The 19,548-nt window shown below is 36.7% G+C and overlaps 2 protein-coding genes across 2 annotated transcripts; both read left to right on the top strand.

The window, feature by feature from the left end:
* The first annotated feature begins 10 nt into the window (after positions 1-10).
* LOC120526527 (trace amine-associated receptor 1-like) lies at positions 11-1,051 on the top strand. The gene is made up of 2 exons (XM_039749692.1): positions 11-326; positions 399-1,051. Exons 1-2 carry the CDS (start codon positions 11-13, stop codon positions 1,049-1,051), a joined length of 969 nt encoding a protein of 322 aa, XP_039605626.1.
* Positions 1,052-7,333: 6,282 nt separating this feature from the next.
* LOC120526526 (trace amine-associated receptor 1-like) lies at positions 7,334-10,634 on the top strand. Its single transcript, XM_039749690.1, has 3 exons — positions 7,334-7,497; positions 9,611-9,939; positions 10,012-10,634. The coding sequence occupies exons 1-3, from the start codon at positions 7,334-7,336 to the stop codon at positions 10,632-10,634; spliced, it is 1,116 nt and encodes a 371-aa protein (XP_039605624.1).
* Positions 10,635-19,548: the final 8,914 nt, after the last annotated feature.

Below are 19,548 nucleotides of genomic sequence, written 5' to 3'. Positions count from 1 at the left end.
TTTCTTTAAAATGAATTTCTGCCAACCAGGAATCTTGGAAAATATACAGTTCTGTTATGAAGCTATTAATGACTCTTGTCCTAAAGTAATCTACTCAGAGGTTCTGCGAATTTCAACATATTTTTTTCTGTGGACAGCAATAATAGTAACAGTCTGTGGAAACCTTCTGGTAATCATTTCCATCACCCATTTCAAGCAACTTCATACACCAACCAACTTTCTTCTTCTTTCATTGGCAATAGCAGACCTACTACTTGGTGGATTTATTATGCCTCCAAGCTTGATCCGCTCTCTGGAAAGTTGCTGGTACTTTGGCGAATTATTCTGTAAAATACACAGCAGCACAGATATAATGCTGTGTACAGCATCTTTAATGCACCTGTTTTTCATTGCAATAGATCGTTACTATGCAGTATGTCACCCGCTGCAATATCGAGAAACAATCACAATTTATATTACGCTCAAGATGATCTTAACTGGTTGGGTCTTGGCTGCATTTCATGGGTATGCAATGATATTTTTAAAATTAAATACAAAAGGTATTGAAGATTTTTATTATCAAAATTTTAATTGTGTCGGAGGATGCTTCCTAATACAAAGTGCCACTTCAAGCCTTCTTTCATCGTTGTTCTTCTTTTATGTTCCTGCACTTATTATGATTGCCATCTACATTAAGATTTTTATTGTTGCTAGGATTCAGGCTAGAACAATTCGACAGGCGGCAATGAAAAATGAAACTGCCAATGAGAAGAAAAAGGCTATGTTAATGAAGAGAGAAAGAAAAGCAGCTAGGACTCTGGGAATAACTATTGGAGTTTTTTTGTTTTGTTGGACTCCATTTTTCATATGTCTTGTTTCTGATCCATTTTCTAATTATTCAGCACCACCTGTTATGGTTGATGTTCTGGTATGGTTGGGTTACTTAAACTCCACTTTTAATCCTTTCATACATGCTTTCTTTTTTACCTGGTTCAGGAAAGCACTTAGGGTAATCCTCCATGGAAAGGTATTTCAAAGCAGGTCTTCGATGATAAGGCTAATAGAAGACTAAAATTGTCCATAAATATTTTAGATGAATTACTTAACTTTTATTTATTTGAAAAAAATGATTTTTGTAGTTGTGTGTTTTTTTTTCAATAACTTGGTGTGATGACACTTTACAACTGGAGATTAAGTGCTTGCAGTAGTGCATTTGTTAGTCACTTAATGCTGCACAACACAAAAAGTTTCTTAAGTTCTAGTGAAATACTAATTGACTAACTATAAGTAACCCTGATTCTAAAGTGTCACTAGTGCCTTAAAAGTCTAATTAAGTCCAAACAAAGTGTTTCTGAAGGTCTTGTTAAATATATGAGTCTAAAAAATATATACAACTAGAATTAGTAGGCCCATGTCTAGTATTACCTTTTGATTTATGAAAAGATTTGGCAATTGTACTATTGCATGCACATTTACACAGTACCTTGAGGCATTGTATATCTTTGACACTCTATGTCTGTAGGAAAAATGATGCTGAATATCAGAAAATGACAACATTCATCTAACTGTAGTGTTTCAATTGCCTCCATACAAATAATTTTCACTTTTCAATAATAACAATTTGATAATAGAGTATGGAGCATTTGATTACTCAAACAGACTACCTTCTGCAGTTTCAGAAAGCTGTCCATCAATTCATTTCTTCCTCTGTTTTTTTTTTTGGATCTTGGATACAGTGCCTATTTCAGGAAAATGCATTGGGAGCAACACAGTAACTAACTTTGGAATGAGCGTTAATCCACTGCAGTTGACAGTCATGCACACTTCCATATTCTCTCACAACAGACCAGTTTTGGGTTCTTAGTTATCCTTATCTGCACATCTTTCAGTCTTGGAAAAAAAAACTCATTGATTATAAGGAAAACCCCATGCAAACAGACAGACAACATGCAAACCAAAACATAGAGAGTGGAGTTGAGCTCAACAGACTGGCACACATAAATGTATTAAGAGGTCTGCATCTATTGCTGTTGAGATTAAGTATATTAATCTGACAAACCTCTGCTTAGGTCTGTAAAATTAAAAAAATATAGATTGCTTTTTCTATGCACCAATGCTTACTTTCTTGTTAATTCATTGCATGTTCCCTGAATATTTTATTTTCTTCTCCTCCATTGTCAGCTAACCATAGTTACTGAAAAACATTAAATTAATAACTGTATTATAAATGGTTACTTTTTGTATTTTATTAATTTATACATACTCGTTCTAATTATTATTATTATCATTATTATTATTAGGACAGCTTAGCTATTAGCTAAACAAATTAACTTAATGGATTAAATAGTCTCCTCTCTCATTTGTCAAATTTCATTTGTTTCCATGTTTCTTATTCTTCTTCTTATTAATTTTACTACAGCTACAGTGTCACTAAAACATTTTACTAGCATTTTTTCATTGTCACCGACGGCCGGTGTCCTTACCCAGCCAGGACGCCTCTTCACTGAGAGGACCGGGGGAGCAAGCGTGGGCAGAACAGTACCTCTCCCGGGACATCAGATGGCAGCCCCCATGGGTTGCAGTGGTGTCTTGGACTTCCGCAGAGCTTTAAAGTTATCTGGAGCCCTTTTGGGATCCGGGGGTGCCGCCAGGGGTGCTCCAGCTGTTCCTCAGCCTGTGTGGGCAGTTCTTCTGCCATACCCAGAAGTGTAGCCAGTGAGCACCTGGAGCACTTCTGGGTGACTTATATAAGGGGAGAGCCAGAGTCGGGAGGAGAGAAACAAAGATTGCTAAGAAGGAGTGGAGGAGAAAGAGAAAAAGAAGAAGAAAAAGACAAAGAGTATTGAGTAGAGGTGTGTGTATGTTTTGGGACTGTTTTGTGTACTTGTGGGAACGGAGGAGATGCTGCCCACAATTGAAGAAACAAAAATAAACTCTATGTGTTTTTATAAGTGTGCTTCCTGTGTCTGTCTGAGTTGGGTTAACCTCTAGTATAGCGCCATCATCTGTCATATCATCTTTATTTTTACATTTTTCAAATAAACTGTATTGTAAAACTTTTGAAGCACTTTGAGCTACATTCAATGTGGTCTATAAATACATACATTATTATTGCAAGTACTATTAAGTGACAGGTTTATTGAATGTAAGACAAAAATCTTAAAGTTGTCTTAAATACAATAAATATTTGCTTGGGAATAAACAAACTATTAATATGAATTACTTCATGTAAAATGTATCATACTGCATGTACACCACACATTGTAACGAATGACTTAAATGTAATAATAATGTATTAATATCCATTCATTTCCTACACTCATTTTCTCTTTCAGATGTTTCTAGAAATCCAAAATTATGTATGCACATTCAAAACTGAAATTATGTAAGTGCCATTTAAGTGTACGACCAGAGAATAATTAGGAAACCTACGTGATCTAAGAAGAAAATGCCAATTCCACATCAACTCTAAATAGGCTGGGAAAGTAACTCAGTTATATCTTAGAATTAAAGTATGTAAAAAGAAAACATACAAAAAACATTTACAAGCTTCACATGCTCATCTGAACTATACTATACAGTAACGCTATCGGAAACTAAACCCAAGTCCTTGGAGTGCAGGTAGCCATAATAACCACTTCCCACATGTAGACTATTAGTCATATTTTGACACAAATTAACCTTATGAGGATCAAAGAAGTAACTGAAGTGTCCTAATACAGCTACAAACTGTAGTGTAGGGGTTATGGCCTTGGACTCTAAAATGTTGCATTACCATTTCATTCCTTTCCTACAGCTCACTTTGCAACCATGAGCAAGGCATTTTACCTGTGTATGAGGTTGTTTCACAGTTCGAGGTGTTCATTGTCACTATAAAATGCACTTATTTTCCCAGTGTCTCCAGGTATTTAGGTTGACAGGTGACTATAAAGTCATCTGTCCAGGTTTGTGAGAGTGACCTCCAATACATTGAAGTCCTCTGTCTTGCACTACCTTCATACAGGGATAGGCTACAGCCTCCTTGTTTTTGAAATACATTAAATGGTGTTTAATGTTAAATGAAGCTTTCCATGTCTTATGAATATTGATATAAGAAATAAAGCACACTACCTGAATGTTTGTGCTTTTTATTCTTGATTAATATTAAGTGAAAGCTTATTTTGTGCCGAGAATCATTTGTAAAAACACCAGATTAAAATGGAGAAATGATAAAAGATTATGTCTTGGCTTATACAAAAGGGCAGAATTTACATCAGCGTGCTTATACTTTTATTTGCATATTAAGTACATTGAAGAAATATTTCACTCAACAGATCCATATTTAAATTGTACTCAAAGTCTATGTAAATAAGTTTTATGTAATTGTAATTTGTAAAATGATATAAAAGGGCAGCAAGGTGATTTATTGATTAGAGGTGGTGCAGTTCAAGGAAACAATGCTTGAATCTGAGCACAGCCGCTGTTTCTGTGGAATTAACATATTCTCCATAACCCTTCGGCTCTGCACCAAATTCCCAAAAAAATGTGTTCGGTTAGGTGGCAGCCCAAGGTGGCAAAGTCTAAGTGAAAGGTTTTGCATGACTGAAGCCTAGCACACATGCAGAGTTGGTTCCTGCCTTGCATCTAATGTTAAAACCCACTAAATTGCATTTTATAGGTTCAAAAAATTGGATGGAGGGATGAATGACAATGATAAAAAGAGAAAGATGTTAGTGGACAGCCATCAATAGCTGGTACTTATACAAATTTATTGTGTTCTTTTGCTCAGCAGTATGTGTTGAATGTCAATAAGATATTTGAAAAGAAAATTTAAAAATTACATCATAATACATTATACTTGTATTTGGAAAAATAAATATTATTTTATAATTGAAAATAGAAAAGAAAACACAACATTTAGGTGATATATTCTTCTACATGTGTCTTTTAATTAAATGAAGAATCTTTCTCTGTGATTTTTATTAAATGTTGTGCTGGCTAACAGAGTAGTCAGAAATAGGCAATAAGCAAAATATAGGAAGACCAAGAAAAAATTGGAAACAAACTATAAACAGTGATTTAAAGTTGCTGGGAGCATCATGGGAAAAAGCTAAGATGATGGCTGCAAAATTAAGGAGAATGGCATAGCTGGGTTGCTGTATGCTCCACAGAGAATGAGATGGACTAGAGAAAGAGAGAGAAAGAAAGAGCAGAGTTCTGGCCCTGAGGCTACAGATCTGTGCCGGCAATTGTAAGGTTGACAATTCAAATCCTGTAAATGCCACCAATGGCTCCACTCTGTTGCGCCCTTAACCTGCAATTGTTCCTCTCTGGCACAAAAAAACAAAACAGGTGTCACCCATTGCATGGCTGTGCTTGGGCCCTAATTTGGAATTCTGAGGTGGTTTGTTGTTTGGTGGGTGTGGCAACGTGCTGTGCGTGCTCTCAAACTCTCTCTGTGTTATTGAAGCATTTCTTAAAAAGAGAATGTTTAGGATTTGTATTGCTTTTTTATTCTAACATATACAGTACCTTATTTGTTTGAAAAAGAATGCATAGTGCACTGCACTAATTTAATTTAAATAGAAAAAAAGAGAAACTGTCATGGATATTTGTTGTAGAAAAAGCTATACTTACTAACTGCATGTTTTAAAAGGTAGTTTCTCTAAAACATTTTTTTTTCTCATGAGTTTTACAGGTGCAAGCAATAAACCATAATGCTATGGGAACAAACAAGGGAAAGGGTGGGAATTTTTAGAAATAAAGTTTTTTAGTTCTGGTAATGTTTATATGAAATATAAAGTTCTATAAATATCATATACACAAAAAGAACTGATTGCAGATCTCATTAGAGATTACAGGTTCATGGAAAAAGTCCTCTCATGAACTTAACAAAAATGCTAAAAATCCACTGAAGACTTTTTTTTGTTTCTGTTAATTTTAAAATGGTCCACAACTTGACTGACATAAATTTTTATGACATTATGAGTGGCGTTTAACTGGCCTTATGACCTGTGGATAAAAGCTGTTTGCAGTGCTCATTCCCCTTAAGGAGGTATTCTTAAATAATACTGTGATGATACCTTTAATAATAACAGCAGTAGGAGCTACAGAAGTGACAGGTGAATCCCACCAGGTTGAAGTTCATAGTGATTTAGACCTTTATCTATACCTTAGGAGAGCTTTAAAAATCTGGCTTTCACCCCACAGTCATAATCACCCGGAGTAACTTAATTAGTTGTACGGGCTCCTTGTGAAGATCTCTAGAGCCTCAATAGAGACTGAACAGGTAGAAGCCATTCTATGCCCACTTGATGAGTACAGGTATTTCCATTGGGCAACAGGCAAATAAGATATAGCTCCAAAAGGTTAGCTGGTCATTCTCTGACTGAAAGTGTTTGCTGAAGTTGATGCTCTAAAGACCAAAAAGGCTAGAGACTGCCTGAATGCGTTTCCACATCTGTTGGAAAAATGCCAGTGAGGTGGCATAGACAACAAACCATCATTAGTACTCCTTATTAAGCAACTTTCATCAATGGCCATCTGGGTCACATAAGCAGCCCCTGTCTCCTCTGTAAATTCAAGTCTAACCCCCTGTAGAGCCCCACTGGGTATCAGGTCTATGATCTCTTTGATGATCGCAGGGATACTGCCCAGGGCAGAGCATAGAGTGCCAAAAGGCTAAAGAACAGCACCAGCTAGTTTTAGGATCATTACCAGGGAGATGGACATGTAGGGGGAGAAGTAACAACACATCACCATGAGTCACTTTCAGTTTGAAGTGAGTTACGCTGGCTCCTGTGCAAGACTTATGTACTTCAGAGGCACAATTTCAAGTGGCGCATTGAGCAATACTGGACTTCACCACAGGAATGCTGCATCTAACAGGCTTGCAGCTTCCTCATCATTAGTGCTGAAGCTTCTGTTTAGTCTGTATTGCTAACAAACATTCTCTTTTTCAAAAGCAGCTATCAAAAGGGAAACAGTTGAATGCTGTTACAAGACTCTTATATGCTGCAATACTTCTTCCATCTTTATATGCCTCTTGGAGCAGATTCTGGCCAATGTTCCACCCAGATGCTGTATGGTTTACCTGAATAACCTGTTGATACAGATGGTCAGTGCAGTAGGGTTAGATACAGAAACCACGGGTTTGCCAGTGTGCACGACTCGCCACAAGCCATTTACTCTCAAGAACTATACAGTGTATTCTGTTTTGCATCCTACTAGTTTTGAGAAGGGATTTGTGGATAGAGCAGCACCACACCAGTAGACCAACCATGACAGTGAGTACCTTTAGACATCAGAGTGCCTGATGAAATTCTGCCAGTTATCAGAGTCCATGACAATCACATCCAAATTGGTACACCTAGACATGAAGAATTCAATATTTTTCATCATGGACATCAGTAACCAGGGCATTAGAGTGATTCTGTCCCAGGTGGAAGAACAGACAAAGTGGGTCATTGGCTTCTATAGCAGTGGTTTCTGGTCTACTGCACTTGCAAGGCTGGAAGTATGCCATGACTTTAACATGCAGTACAGAGCTGGGAGTAAACTCCTCAATGCTGGTACATTCAGTGGCGGTTTTTGATATGGGCGACATGGGCCATTGCCAAAGGTAGTGCAGGTAGATCGAGTTGCATTAAAAAAAAAAATTTTTAAACATTAGTCTATCATATATCCTCCCTATGGCATTTGCCACTTGATTGACATACAGGGCGGTCAGTCTGAGATCTCTTCTAACACACACTGGTCATCCTGCATGCATGATCAAATGCGCAAGCTACTGCAAACCTCCAGCTGTGTTAAAAAAAATGTTTGGGGAGGGTATTGGCTGGATGTGGAATTGGAAGAGGATTTTTTTCTCACAATGTCACAATCAAAGTGTGTTTGTTTGATCTGTCAATCTATCATTGCTATTCCAAAGAAGGAAAATGTGGAAAGGCATTTTCGAACTGTTCATAAAAACTATGAAACTGACGTCCTTCCAAAAAGCGATCCGAGAAAGAGAAAGGAGAGGGAACTAAAATCGCAGTTAATCGGACAGCCGTCATTTTTTACTCAGCTGAATTCAAAAGCACCTTGACTGCTTTATTCGGCTGTACCTATTTATGTGAGTCAGCCTTTTCCCACATCACGATTATTAAATCCAAATACTGTAGTGACCATAAATGTATTGAATTGTTATTGTGCCATAAAGGTTATTCAGTTATGCAAGGTACGAGAACATACATTTTATGTATAAAGTATACTCAGTACATGTATATTGTGAAAGCTGGCCTGGACACACACAGACGGACAACATATTGTTCATCACCACACACTGTTTATTTACAATATTTACAAATTGTTCACGTGCACCCCCAGTGCACACACACACACATACAATATAGTTTTGCCGGTCCACTGAACTTGCATGTCTTTGGACTGTGGGAAGAAACCAGATTACCTTAATACTTTGAAAATATTAAGAAGTGCTTTGCCTAGCTATTATGGGTTGAAGTGATTGCTCTTAACCAAACATTTGTAATGTTCAGGGTGACTTTTATATACAATATTTCATGAAATTTTAATACCGTTTTCCTATTTTGAATAGGTTTATCAGTATTTTTGAGTAAGTTTATTTTGCTTTAGTCATCTTTTTTTGTATTTTATTATTATATTGTACTTGTTAACAAACAGTTTTACAGCAAGTAGCTATAAAGAACTTGCCTTGTACTATAAAATATTTATATTGTGCAACCCATTTAAGTTTTCACATCTAATGAATGAAAGGTAATCTAATTCTATTGAGACAAAATGCAATTATAGCTGTGTATGTGATTTCTCATGTGACACTCCTACTTTCCTACATTCTTCGAAGAATATTATAAAAGACCATGTTAACTGAAGCAAAACCCAGTGAATGGCAAAGGGTAACTGGACAAATGTGTAAGTACTGTATATTAAAGATAACTATTCAATTCATGATAATAATTTATTGTTTTTTCAAGGTTGATGTACCGTATTAGCCATTATGAATGTAGAGAAAAGTACATCTTGCCTAAAGAGGGGGCCTGAGTTGCCTTGAAAGCTTGCATATTGTAATCTTTTAGTTAGCCAATAACAGGTGTCATTTTGCTTGGCTTTTGTGTTTTTCAAGTGATTTAAAAGTTATGAAAATAGCCAATGTTTACTTTATTCTGGAATAGAAATGTTAAATTGATATAATTACTACTACTGACATTATATGATACCTAGAACTGAATGATTCACAGGTCTTATACTAAATATGCAACATCAAGAGAAATGTGTCTCAGTTAAGCCACCTCAGACCACTCCAAAGTGATGTTTTGTTAGTGGGCTACACTGCACAGAGTTGAATAAACACTTTACTGATGTTTTGAAAATATTATGAGGACCCAAAGAAGTGTTTGTTAAGGTCTTCTTACATAACAGTAAATGAGTAACAGATGAATTTTTGCAGTACCTACACTAAAGTATTACCAAAACAATACACTTGTTATTATTTTATATTTTGTTAGGTTTCAAAAAAATTCAGACTAAATGTCCTTGTTGTAGTTAGCATTAAATATAGCATAAAAAGTCTTTTATTATTAGTATGAGTACACAGCCCTGTATTAAAAATGTGTTTTTTTTTCCTTTTTAGGTTGAAGATAAAAATGAATTTCACACAAAGAGGAATAACAAAAGATGGCCACACTTGTTATGCATCATTAGAAAATTCATGCCCGAAACAAATATATTCCATAACTGCCCGTGTTCTCATATACATGACTCTATGGACAATAACAACATTCACACTTTGTGGTAACCTCTTGGTGATAATCTCCATTTCCCATTTCAAGCAGCTTCACACTCCAACAAACTTCCTCACGTTGTCTTTGGCAGTTGCTGATTTTTTACTTGGAGGACTTGTGATGCCACCCAGCATGATCAGATCGGTGGAAACCTGCTGGTATTTTGGGGATTTCTTCTGCAAGTTTCATACTAGCATGGACATGACGCTCTGCACAAGTTCTATTTTGCATCTTTCTTTCATTTCAGTTGACCGCTATTGTGCAGTGTGTTATCCTCTAATTTATCACACTAAAATCAGTGTATCACTAATAGGTAAAACTGTTTTAATTAGCTGGTCTCTGTCAACCATTATTGGGTTTGGTGTTATATTTTTAGGACTTAATATGAAAGGTATAGAACATTTTTATGAGGAGGATTTGTACTGTGTTGGGGGTTGCACACTGGTACTAAACCAAACATCAAGTCTGCTTTGTTCTACAATTGCATTTTATATTCCAGGTTTTATCATGATAGCAATTTATGCAAAAATTTTCAAAGTAGCAAAAAAACAAGCACAAACTATTGAAAGCAGAAAAAAATCATCTTCAAGAAAAAGAGAGACTAAAGCTGCAAAGACTCTGGCGATAGTTGTAGGTGTGTTCCTCATTTGTTGGTCACCATATTTCCTGTGCACTATTCTTAATCCTTTTCTCAATTATTCAACTCCTGCATTAGTAGGAGAAATTTTAATGTGGTTTGCTTACTTAAACTCAACTTTGAATCCCCTTATATATGCCTTTTTTTATACATGGTTTAGAAAGGCTCTTAAAATGATTGCATTTGGAGAAATTTTTAAAAACAACTCTTCTTTAATACAGCTTTACACAGAATAAAATAAAACAACCTGACTAAGTGTGTTAATTCAAATTGAAAAATAAAGTAAATTTTTAAGACATTTATTGAAATTCTGCAATATTCAGAGTCATGCAATATAGCTTGACAGCTATAGCTATCAGTTTATAATTACTTGTTAAAAGCCTATAGATATATTCAAATATTTGTTTAAATAGTGTTTTTACTGAAAACTTTCATGGACAAACTGAATTCTTTGATTTACTAGATTAATTATACATTACAAAAATGTAAGATCAAAAATATTAATTCAAAGCTTCTTGTTAATACTCTATTGATTAATCTTCTGCTGCAATCATACAGCATACAGTTATATCCTTATGATAAGGAGTAAATCCATAGATATCTTCAGCAGAAGTCATCAGAAGGCCCTGAAGTTGAGCTTACCACATCAACTGACCCTAAAGATTCACCCTCTGATAGGATACAAGAGTTCAGAGTTACTCTTTATATAGGCACATAGAGTGTTATTTTATGCTATTTTGAACATTTCTGATTATGAATATGATAATGTTTTTAATATTTGATTCTTTACTGGGGGTTTTAACCCCTTAGGTGCCACTCCCTGAAGGTTAAAAAAATGGCAAATTTCTATTACAGTTGAGAGAATTTAAATTTTGAACATTTAAATTGAAGCACATATCTTAATATTTCAAATATTTGATGCAAATATTCTTGTTTATTTTGTACTTCTATCTCATGAAGAAAATCATGACATGTCTGATTAACAACCTCGATTAGAACGTTAGAATAACCTAGACGAGAACAGGCCATTTAGCCCAACAAAGCTCCCCAAACCTATCCACTTAATTCTTTCAAAATAACATCAAGTATAGTTTTGAAAGTCCCTAAAGTGCTACTCTCTACTACACTATTTGGTAACTTATACCATGTGACTATGTTTCCTTGTGTAAAGAAAAACTTTGCAATGTTTGTATGAAATTTAACCTTAACATGTTTCCAACTGTTTCCCTTTGTTCTTGATGAATTCATTTTAAAATAAACTCCACTTCCCTTTGTAATTTTAACCACTTCAATCATGTCTCCTCTTAATCTTCTTTTGCTTAAACTGAAAAGGCTCAGCTCTTTTAATCTTTCTTCATAATTCATCCCCTATAGCCCTGGAGTCAGCCTAGTTGCTCTTCTCTGGACTTTTTCTAGCACTGCTATGTCTTTATTGTAGCCTCACCAGTGTGTTATAAAGCCTAAGCATAACTTATTTGGACTTGCACTCTACACATTGTGCAATATTCTGTTAGCCTTTATAATGGCTTCTGGAAGTTGATAATGTCGAGTCCACTACATCTCCTAAATCCTTCTCATAAAGTGTACTTTTGAGTTTCAGACCTCCCATTGTGTATTCAAACCTAACATTTTTACTTCCTACATATATTACTTTTAATTTACTTACACTGCATTTCATTTGCCACAAATCTGCCCAAACCTTTATGCTGTCCAACTCCCTTTGCAATTATTCAATGGATTCTAGATTATCTGCCAATCCACCTAGTTTGGGATCATCTATCCACCTAGTTTGAGTTAGAGTAGCATACACTAATTCAGACTTTTTATAGTTATTTGTATAATAAGATTAGGTAGTGATTTTTTTCACCTGAATCAAGATGGTGCAAGTAAACACCATTTAATTCAGGGATATGACTTACATTTAGCCTTTTCTCTTTTTATCTTATTATGAAGAAAATTAGAAAATATCTTATAGCAAGTAATAAATTAGCTGCTATCCTGTTGGTGAGTCAGAAACTTCCATCCCTCTTTTCTAGTGAATAGCTAATTCTCTCCCTTCCTTCTTCCTTTAAAGTTCTTATGGAACAAGCAACTTTACAGGTGTTAGGAAAAGGGGATCTTGGCCACTGTATTAAGAACTGTGGGTCCAGAAGGTTGGTGCAGAAAAAAGATTAGAGATTAGAGATCATTGCTATAAATTGTAAAAGACTGGAAACCCTATAAACACTAACCAAATTAAACACTTAATAACAGACTCACAAGTCATATTATCTAGCCTTGAACAGAGTTATGTTTTGAAGCATTTTTATATTTTTAAGTTAAGAATATCAGGGGAGCATTTCTAATAAAGGTGGAGTTAGCACAAATACTTGTAGATGTGTGTAGGCTGATCTAAGATGGGTACCAAGGGCATGTTGGGTGCAACTGATTTGAATGTGGATGCACAGTAGCATGTTTGGATGGGTATATTCACAAATCTAACTAGTCTTAAACAGTTGCTTTTGGTACAATACATATAACATGTTTTTTTATGCAATTGGCCAAACTAAGAGCCACACCTAACAAATAAAGAGCATGTGTCTAGTTGATAAACTGAAACTTTAAAGGATAAATTCAGTATGTTTCAAATCAAAATAATTTCTTCACAACCATGGTATACATGCATTTACCACTCAAAATTGTGTTCTAAGGTTAAGAGTTTTCTATAAATTTCTGACCTGCATTGACACTTTATAATTGGGCACAGACCATCACCGGAAAATAAAATCTTAAAACGTACTAAATATGTCCACTTTTAAGTAGCAAAGGTTTCAATATAAGAAAACATGCCTTTCTTGTTTCAGATGTTAGTGTATGACAGCAAAAGGCACAACGTGAAATAATCATTTTATCGCATATTCCTGGTACTTTTTTTCTTGGGGTAACAAAGCATTTTTTGTTTGCTTGTGTGATATTAGTGACTTCACACATAAATACGGAAGGAAATTAACACAATACAAAGCAAGTGGCAGAAAAAGTTTACTGGGACTTTCCCTTTTTAGAGGAAACTCACACCGAAGGGGTAAAAGATTATTGGAGAGGAAGGCAAATGCTGAGGGAAAGGGCACACCTTAAGCAAATGGGCTCAGTTTAACTAAACGAAGATTAAGAGGAGACATAATTTAAGTATTTAAAATACGATGGAATTTAGTACAGGGTGTCAAGACTGTTACTTTAAAATAAGTTCAAAAGAACATGGAGACACAGGTGGAAACTTGTTCAGTGAAAATTTTGAGCAAACATTAGGAAGTTTTTATTCACACAGAAAACCATAGACAAATGGAATAAGTTACCAAGTAGTGTGGTAGACAGTAGGACTTTAGGGACTTTCAAAACTAAACTTGATAAAACTTGATAAAACAGTGTCATCTCCAGGCAGAGGAGTAGCTTCAGTGACAGACTTTTGTCACTGTTTTGCTCCACTGACAGACTGAGGAGATTGTACCTCCCCCATACTATGTGACTCTTCAATTCCACCCGGGGGAGTAAATGCTAACATTATTCAAAGTTATTGTCTGTTTTTACATGCATTTTTATTACTCTTTAATTAAAATTTTTTTTTTGTGTTTTGTTTTTTTGTATCAGTATGATGCTGCTGGATGATATGAATTTCCCGTTGAGATTAATAAAGTATCTATCTATCTATCTATCTTGATTTTATTTTGGAAGAGTGAAGTGGATAGGACTTTCAAGCTTTTTGCGCTGAATGGCCTGTTCTTGTCTAGATTGCTCTAATATTATTTTAAAATTGATCTTATAATATTGCTGTTTTTTTGGTTTGAAAATTAAATGGATAAGCTATTTTATATTGTGTACGGGGCGGCACCGTGGCGCAGTGGGTAGCGCTACTGCCTCGCAGTTAGGAGTCCCGGGTCCTCCTTGCGTGGAGTTTCATGTCTGCGTGGGTTTCCTACTGGTGCTCCGGTTTCCTCCCACAGTCCAAAGACATGCAGGTTAGGTGCATTGGTGATTCTAAATTGTCCCTAGTGTGTGTGTGTGTGCATGCCCTGCGGTGGACTGGTGCCCTGCCCGGGGTTTGTTTCCTGCCTTGCACCCTGTGTTGGCTGGGGTTGGCTCCAGCAGACCCCCGTGACCCTGTAGTTAGGATATAGCGGGTTGGATGATGGATGGATATTGTGTGTGCAATCTCAAGACTTGGATCAATGTCTGATACTCCATGCCCCATACCCTTCATTATAAAGCACCAGTGTTTGAAAGATATTAAAAAACATTATCGAAAACACTCAACTTTAGAACACAATTTTGCATGGCAAATGCATATGTACACTATGTGTGAAGAAATAACTTTGACTTGAAAAATACCAAACTTATCCTTTGAGGTGTTTTCACCCTGAATATAGCTCCCAGACAGTCATGTCATATTTGCTGGAATTCAAAAAAAGCAAAACCTCTGTCAATGTCAGCCAGGTGCTTCTTTGCGGGTTTGAGTAGGGTGCTGCTATTATTATTTCTATAATGTAATAAAAACATACATTTGATTTGAGTCTGTAACACCCGGTGTAAATTTTGGCTACTTGTAAAATTTAGACCTTTTTTTTATTATTCAGTTTTAATCTCTCAGTGACATACACGTGGTACAGCGAACTTGCCTCTTCCACTCTGAGTTGATGCTGTTTATCTCTATTTTTTTCACAAGAGCAGCGATAACAGTTGGTGATGTATTTGATGGTTGCTCAGAACTATTTGTTGTACCGGCAATCAAAGATACGATGCCCTGTGATCGCTATCAGAGTATTGTGCTGCATTTGCGTTTTGACAACAAGGACACCCGTACAGAACATGTGAAACATGACAGATCTGCTGCGATCTTAGACATCTGGCAACATTTTGTTGAGAACCATGTTTTGAGTTACAACCTAACACTAATATACTGATGTCTGATACTAAAAATTTAGCTGGAACAATAACATCAAAAGGAGTAAAAGTAACAGGATGGATAGTGACAGAAAAAATAGAGACTAAATCAGAAATGGAATGTTTAATTCTAGCAGTTGTCTGGGTAGCAGATATTGTATTACCTAAATTACAAATAATGCAGAACATAACAAATGCCAATTGATATCACTGAAATTAGTAAAATAATTATGTTACTACCTACCTTTACCACTATTATATAAATTATGTAAAGCATACATTTTGAAGTGCAAGATTGTTATGGAAAATCAGAGTCTTCGAAAAACGTTTATTTCTATAGCACATTTTCATACAAAGAATGTAGCTCAAAGTGCTTTATAAGATGTCAGAGATGAAGTTTCAAGAAAAGAAAATTTTAAAAGATCAGGCAAAAATATTAAAGAACTAGCAAAATACCCGCGCTTCGCAGCAGCGAAGTACTGCATTAAAATTTTTATTAAGAAGAAAATTAAACCTTTTTAAACTGAGGGAAAATATGCCAATAATTATTTGTTAAGGATCTCTTTGTATACCATGTTGTTAGTTCGCCCTCCGTTGTAACATGACCAAGCTGTGCGCTGAGCTTACACTTAAGCATGCAACTTACAGTTGGCCATGTGAACAGTAATCTTGTCTCAAATCTCATAGCTTGGATTGCTGCTGTCATAATCTGTTTGAGTTTCATGGTTTGTTTCAATTACGACAGTATTTGCAGGATTTGTTGTGTTGAAGTGACATTCGGCATCTGTCAAGCGTTGTAAGCACACAACCGGTTTTATCGATAAAATCACATCCAGCTTTTCAGAGTTTAAACATTCATAAACATCAAAGTGTCCACTACTGAAATCGTCACCTGTGAATCTAAGATGTTTAAGAGGCATTGGCGGTTGTCGAAAGGTGTAAAATATTTGGCCATTTCGGTACACTTGAAAGCGACAACCGAACAATTCAGCGGCAGACATCAACTCACATGCAGAACCATAGGTGAAGGGCTTAAGCATTTCACTCTTATAGTGCTCCTGTGTAGTATAATTATCTCCTGTACCGTCATCAGTCCACACCTTGAACCTGTCCCAGTCATTCAATACATAAGACACAATGTTCCTCCGAATATCAAGAGTGAGCCTTTATGGCCGTGCAATATGTAACAAAGAGAATGGAAAAGGTAGGTGCCATCTCCGGGCATGGAAACCACTCGGTAAGTGACAGTTCTTTGATCGATAGTGATTACCTTGATAGACATGGTAATGGGGGTTTGAATTATAAAGGAAATGGGTACCTGAGCAATGTAAAGTAAGTCTAAAATACCTATACAATAACTATAATTGTAATAAACAAACAATAACACAGCAGAGAAGCCGTGTATTAAACAAAAAGGCTGTAGTTATCAGTAGGGAGACGTGAATCCCGTGGCGAAGCAAGGAAGGGAATGTAGAGACCGGAGTGACGGACGGTCTTATATAGACAGGCAGCCAACAATGTGGGAGGCGTTGGGATGGGGGACCCAACGCCACCTCACACGTGACCGAGCTGCAGGCTATGGACGTATATATGTACGTAAGTAGGATTCAGTTAGCGTTGGGAACCCGTGTACCAAATTTCTTGAAGATGGGCCCATATGTAACAAAGACTGTTGAAAAGTTTGATATGGCAGCCGACAGTGGCATCATACCACCGAAATAAGTATGTACATTGGTTTCGGTTAGTGCAGGGAAGCCGCCTACCAAATTTCGAGAAGATTGGGCCATAAATAAGAAAGTTCAACATGGCGGACGTTGTTGACCGTTATGACCATTACGTGTAGAATTTCGAAATTAAACCTGCTTAATTTTTGTAAGTAAGCTGTAAGGAATTAGCCTGCCAAATTTCAGCCTTCTACCTACACGGGAAGTTGGAGAATTAGTGACGTGGAAAGTTCAATATGCCGGCCGACAATGGTGTCATACCAATGAAATAAGTACGTACATCGGTTTCCATTAAAAGTTCAATATGGCGGCCGACAGTGGCATCATACCACCGAAATAAGTACCAAATTTCAGCCTTCTACCTACACAGGAAGTTGGAGAATTAATGACGTTGGAAAGTTCAATATGGCGGTTGACAGTGGCGTCATACCACCGAAATAAGTATGTACATTGGTTTCGGTTAGCGCAGGGAAGCCGCCTACCAAATTTTGTGAAGATGGAGCCATGAATAAGAAAGTTCATTATGGTGGATGTTGTTGACCGTTATGACCGTTACGCGTAGAATTTCGAAATGAAACCTGCTTAACTTTTGTAAGTAAGCTGTAAGGAATGGGCCTGCCAAATTTCAGCATTCTACCTACACTGGAAGTTGTAGAATTAGTGACATTTGGAAAATTCAATATGGCGGCCGACAGTGGCATCATACCACCGAAATAAGTATGTACATCGGTTTTGGTTAGCGCAGGGAAGCCACCTACCAAATTTTGTGAAGATGGGGTCAGCCTTCTACCTACACGGAAGTTGGAAAATTGGTGACGTTGGAAAGTTCACTATGGCGGCCGACAGTGGCGTCATACCATCAAAAAGTAAGTGCATCGGTTTCGTTAGCGAGGGAAGCCGCCTACCAAATTTCGTGCAGATGGGGCCATAAATAAGAAAGTTCAACATGGCGGACATTGTCGACCATTATCGACCGTTATGACCGTTACGTGTAGAATTTCGAAATGAAACCTGCTTAACTTTTGTAAGTAAGCTGTAAGGAATACGCCTGCCAAATTTCAGCTTTCTACCTACATGGAAAGTTGGAGAATTAGTGATGAGTCAGTGAGTGAGTCAGTCAGTCAGTCAGTGAGATCTTTGCCTTTTATTAGTATAGATAAGTAACAAAGAAAAAACAAATTATAAAATCGTATAAAACTGATATACAATTAGTAGAAGAGTAGCATCCTTATATATCATGATAAAAAACAAAATCTGCAGGGACTCTAACGCCAAACAACCACTCAGGTCCCACTGGACATTCTACCGAACATCCATCCATCCATCCATTATCCAGCCTGCTATATCCTAACTACAGGGCCATGGGGGTCTGCTGGAGCCAATCCCAGCCAACACAGGGCGCAAGACAGGAAACAAACATCGGGCAGCACGCCAGCCTACCGCATCTACTGATCATAAATGTGCTTAAATTCCTCATTGTTTCCAGGCTTTGTCTGAAAGGATTCAATGAAGTCAGTCTCATGGACAGCCGGGGCAGCCACCTTCATTCCAGCATCACAGGTGGCTGCATGGTGCCTTGATCAGGCACAGAAAAACTGGAAAAGATGGCAGTGAAAAGCAGAGGCTAGTAAATTGCAAATCCTTGAAGAATATAATAATTTGTTGCCTATGTTGCCTCATGCCTTGTTGTACGCAAGTTCTCCGCTCGGTTTTGCAAACTGGCGGCACCCAGTGTCAAAGCAATGGTACTGTTCTTGTGTGATTACTCATTATTTTCATGACGCTGCTTTATAAATACACAGAAACTAACCGCATATTGTTTATTAGTGTAATGCATCTGATTGTAATTAACTCGTAACAATATAATGGTCCAGGGAACAGCCATAGTATTCCAAATACCATAACTGCTTTAGCGTTGTTACTCTCACTTCACCTTCTTCTTCTTCTTCTTCTTCTTTCAACTGCTCCCGTTAGGAGTTGCCACAGCGGATCATCTTGTTCCATATTACTCTCACTGCACGACTCGAGTATTTATATCACTGTATCTGAGTGTGAATCACAGCAGCAGCTGATCGGAAAGAGAATTATTGGTATACAGCTTTAAGGACACGCTGTCTCAGCCACTGCAAAATGTTTTAAAGCCTTTCCTGACCTCGCGGTTCAGAAACAGTTTAATCCAAAGAACTTTAAATGCACTCAATCAATTGCTCCTTGTAGAACGGTTGGTACTTATAAGTACAATCACCCCACTGTAAACTTGCACTACAGTTATAATATCTCACAACCTGGGCCACTTGATAAAGCGTATTTACATATGATGACAATATCATTTTTAAGGTGAAATGCAGCAAAATATGTTTGTTAAATTATACACATAAAACTTTAACTTCATTTAAATAATCTATATTCTTCACTGGGAGTGTTGTGAAGGATAGAATAATTAAACATGTACTACGAAGATATTTCAATGCTCTTTAAACGTTTTGAAGAATCGGCGCTAAGCTTACAGATG

Source organism: Polypterus senegalus, chromosome 3 (assembly GCF_016835505.1).
Source record: "Polypterus senegalus isolate Bchr_013 chromosome 3, ASM1683550v1, whole genome shotgun sequence".
Lineage (NCBI taxonomy): Eukaryota > Metazoa > Chordata > Cladistia > Polypteriformes > Polypteridae > Polypterus > Polypterus senegalus.
The sequence above is the reverse complement of the archived record's forward strand: the minus strand, read 5'-3'. Positions and strand labels throughout refer to the sequence as shown.

Coding starts and splice junctions, on each gene's coding strand:
- LOC120526526 (XM_039749690.1), top strand. CDS start 7,334: ATGAAGAATTCAATATTTTTCATCATGGACATCAGTAACCAGGGCATT. Junction 7,498..9,610: donor TGCCATGACTTTAACATGCA/GTACAGAGCTGG, acceptor TTTCCTTTTTAG/GTTGAAGATAAAAATGAATT. Junction 9,940..10,011: donor GTATTTTGGGGATTTCTTCT/GCAAGTTTCATA, acceptor TCATTTCAGTTG/ACCGCTATTGTGCAGTGTGT.
- LOC120526527 (XM_039749692.1), top strand. CDS start 11: ATGAATTTCTGCCAACCAGGAATCTTGGAAAATATACAGTTCTGTTAT. Junction 327..398: donor GTACTTTGGCGAATTATTCT/GTAAAATACACA, acceptor TCATTGCAATAG/ATCGTTACTATGCAGTATGT.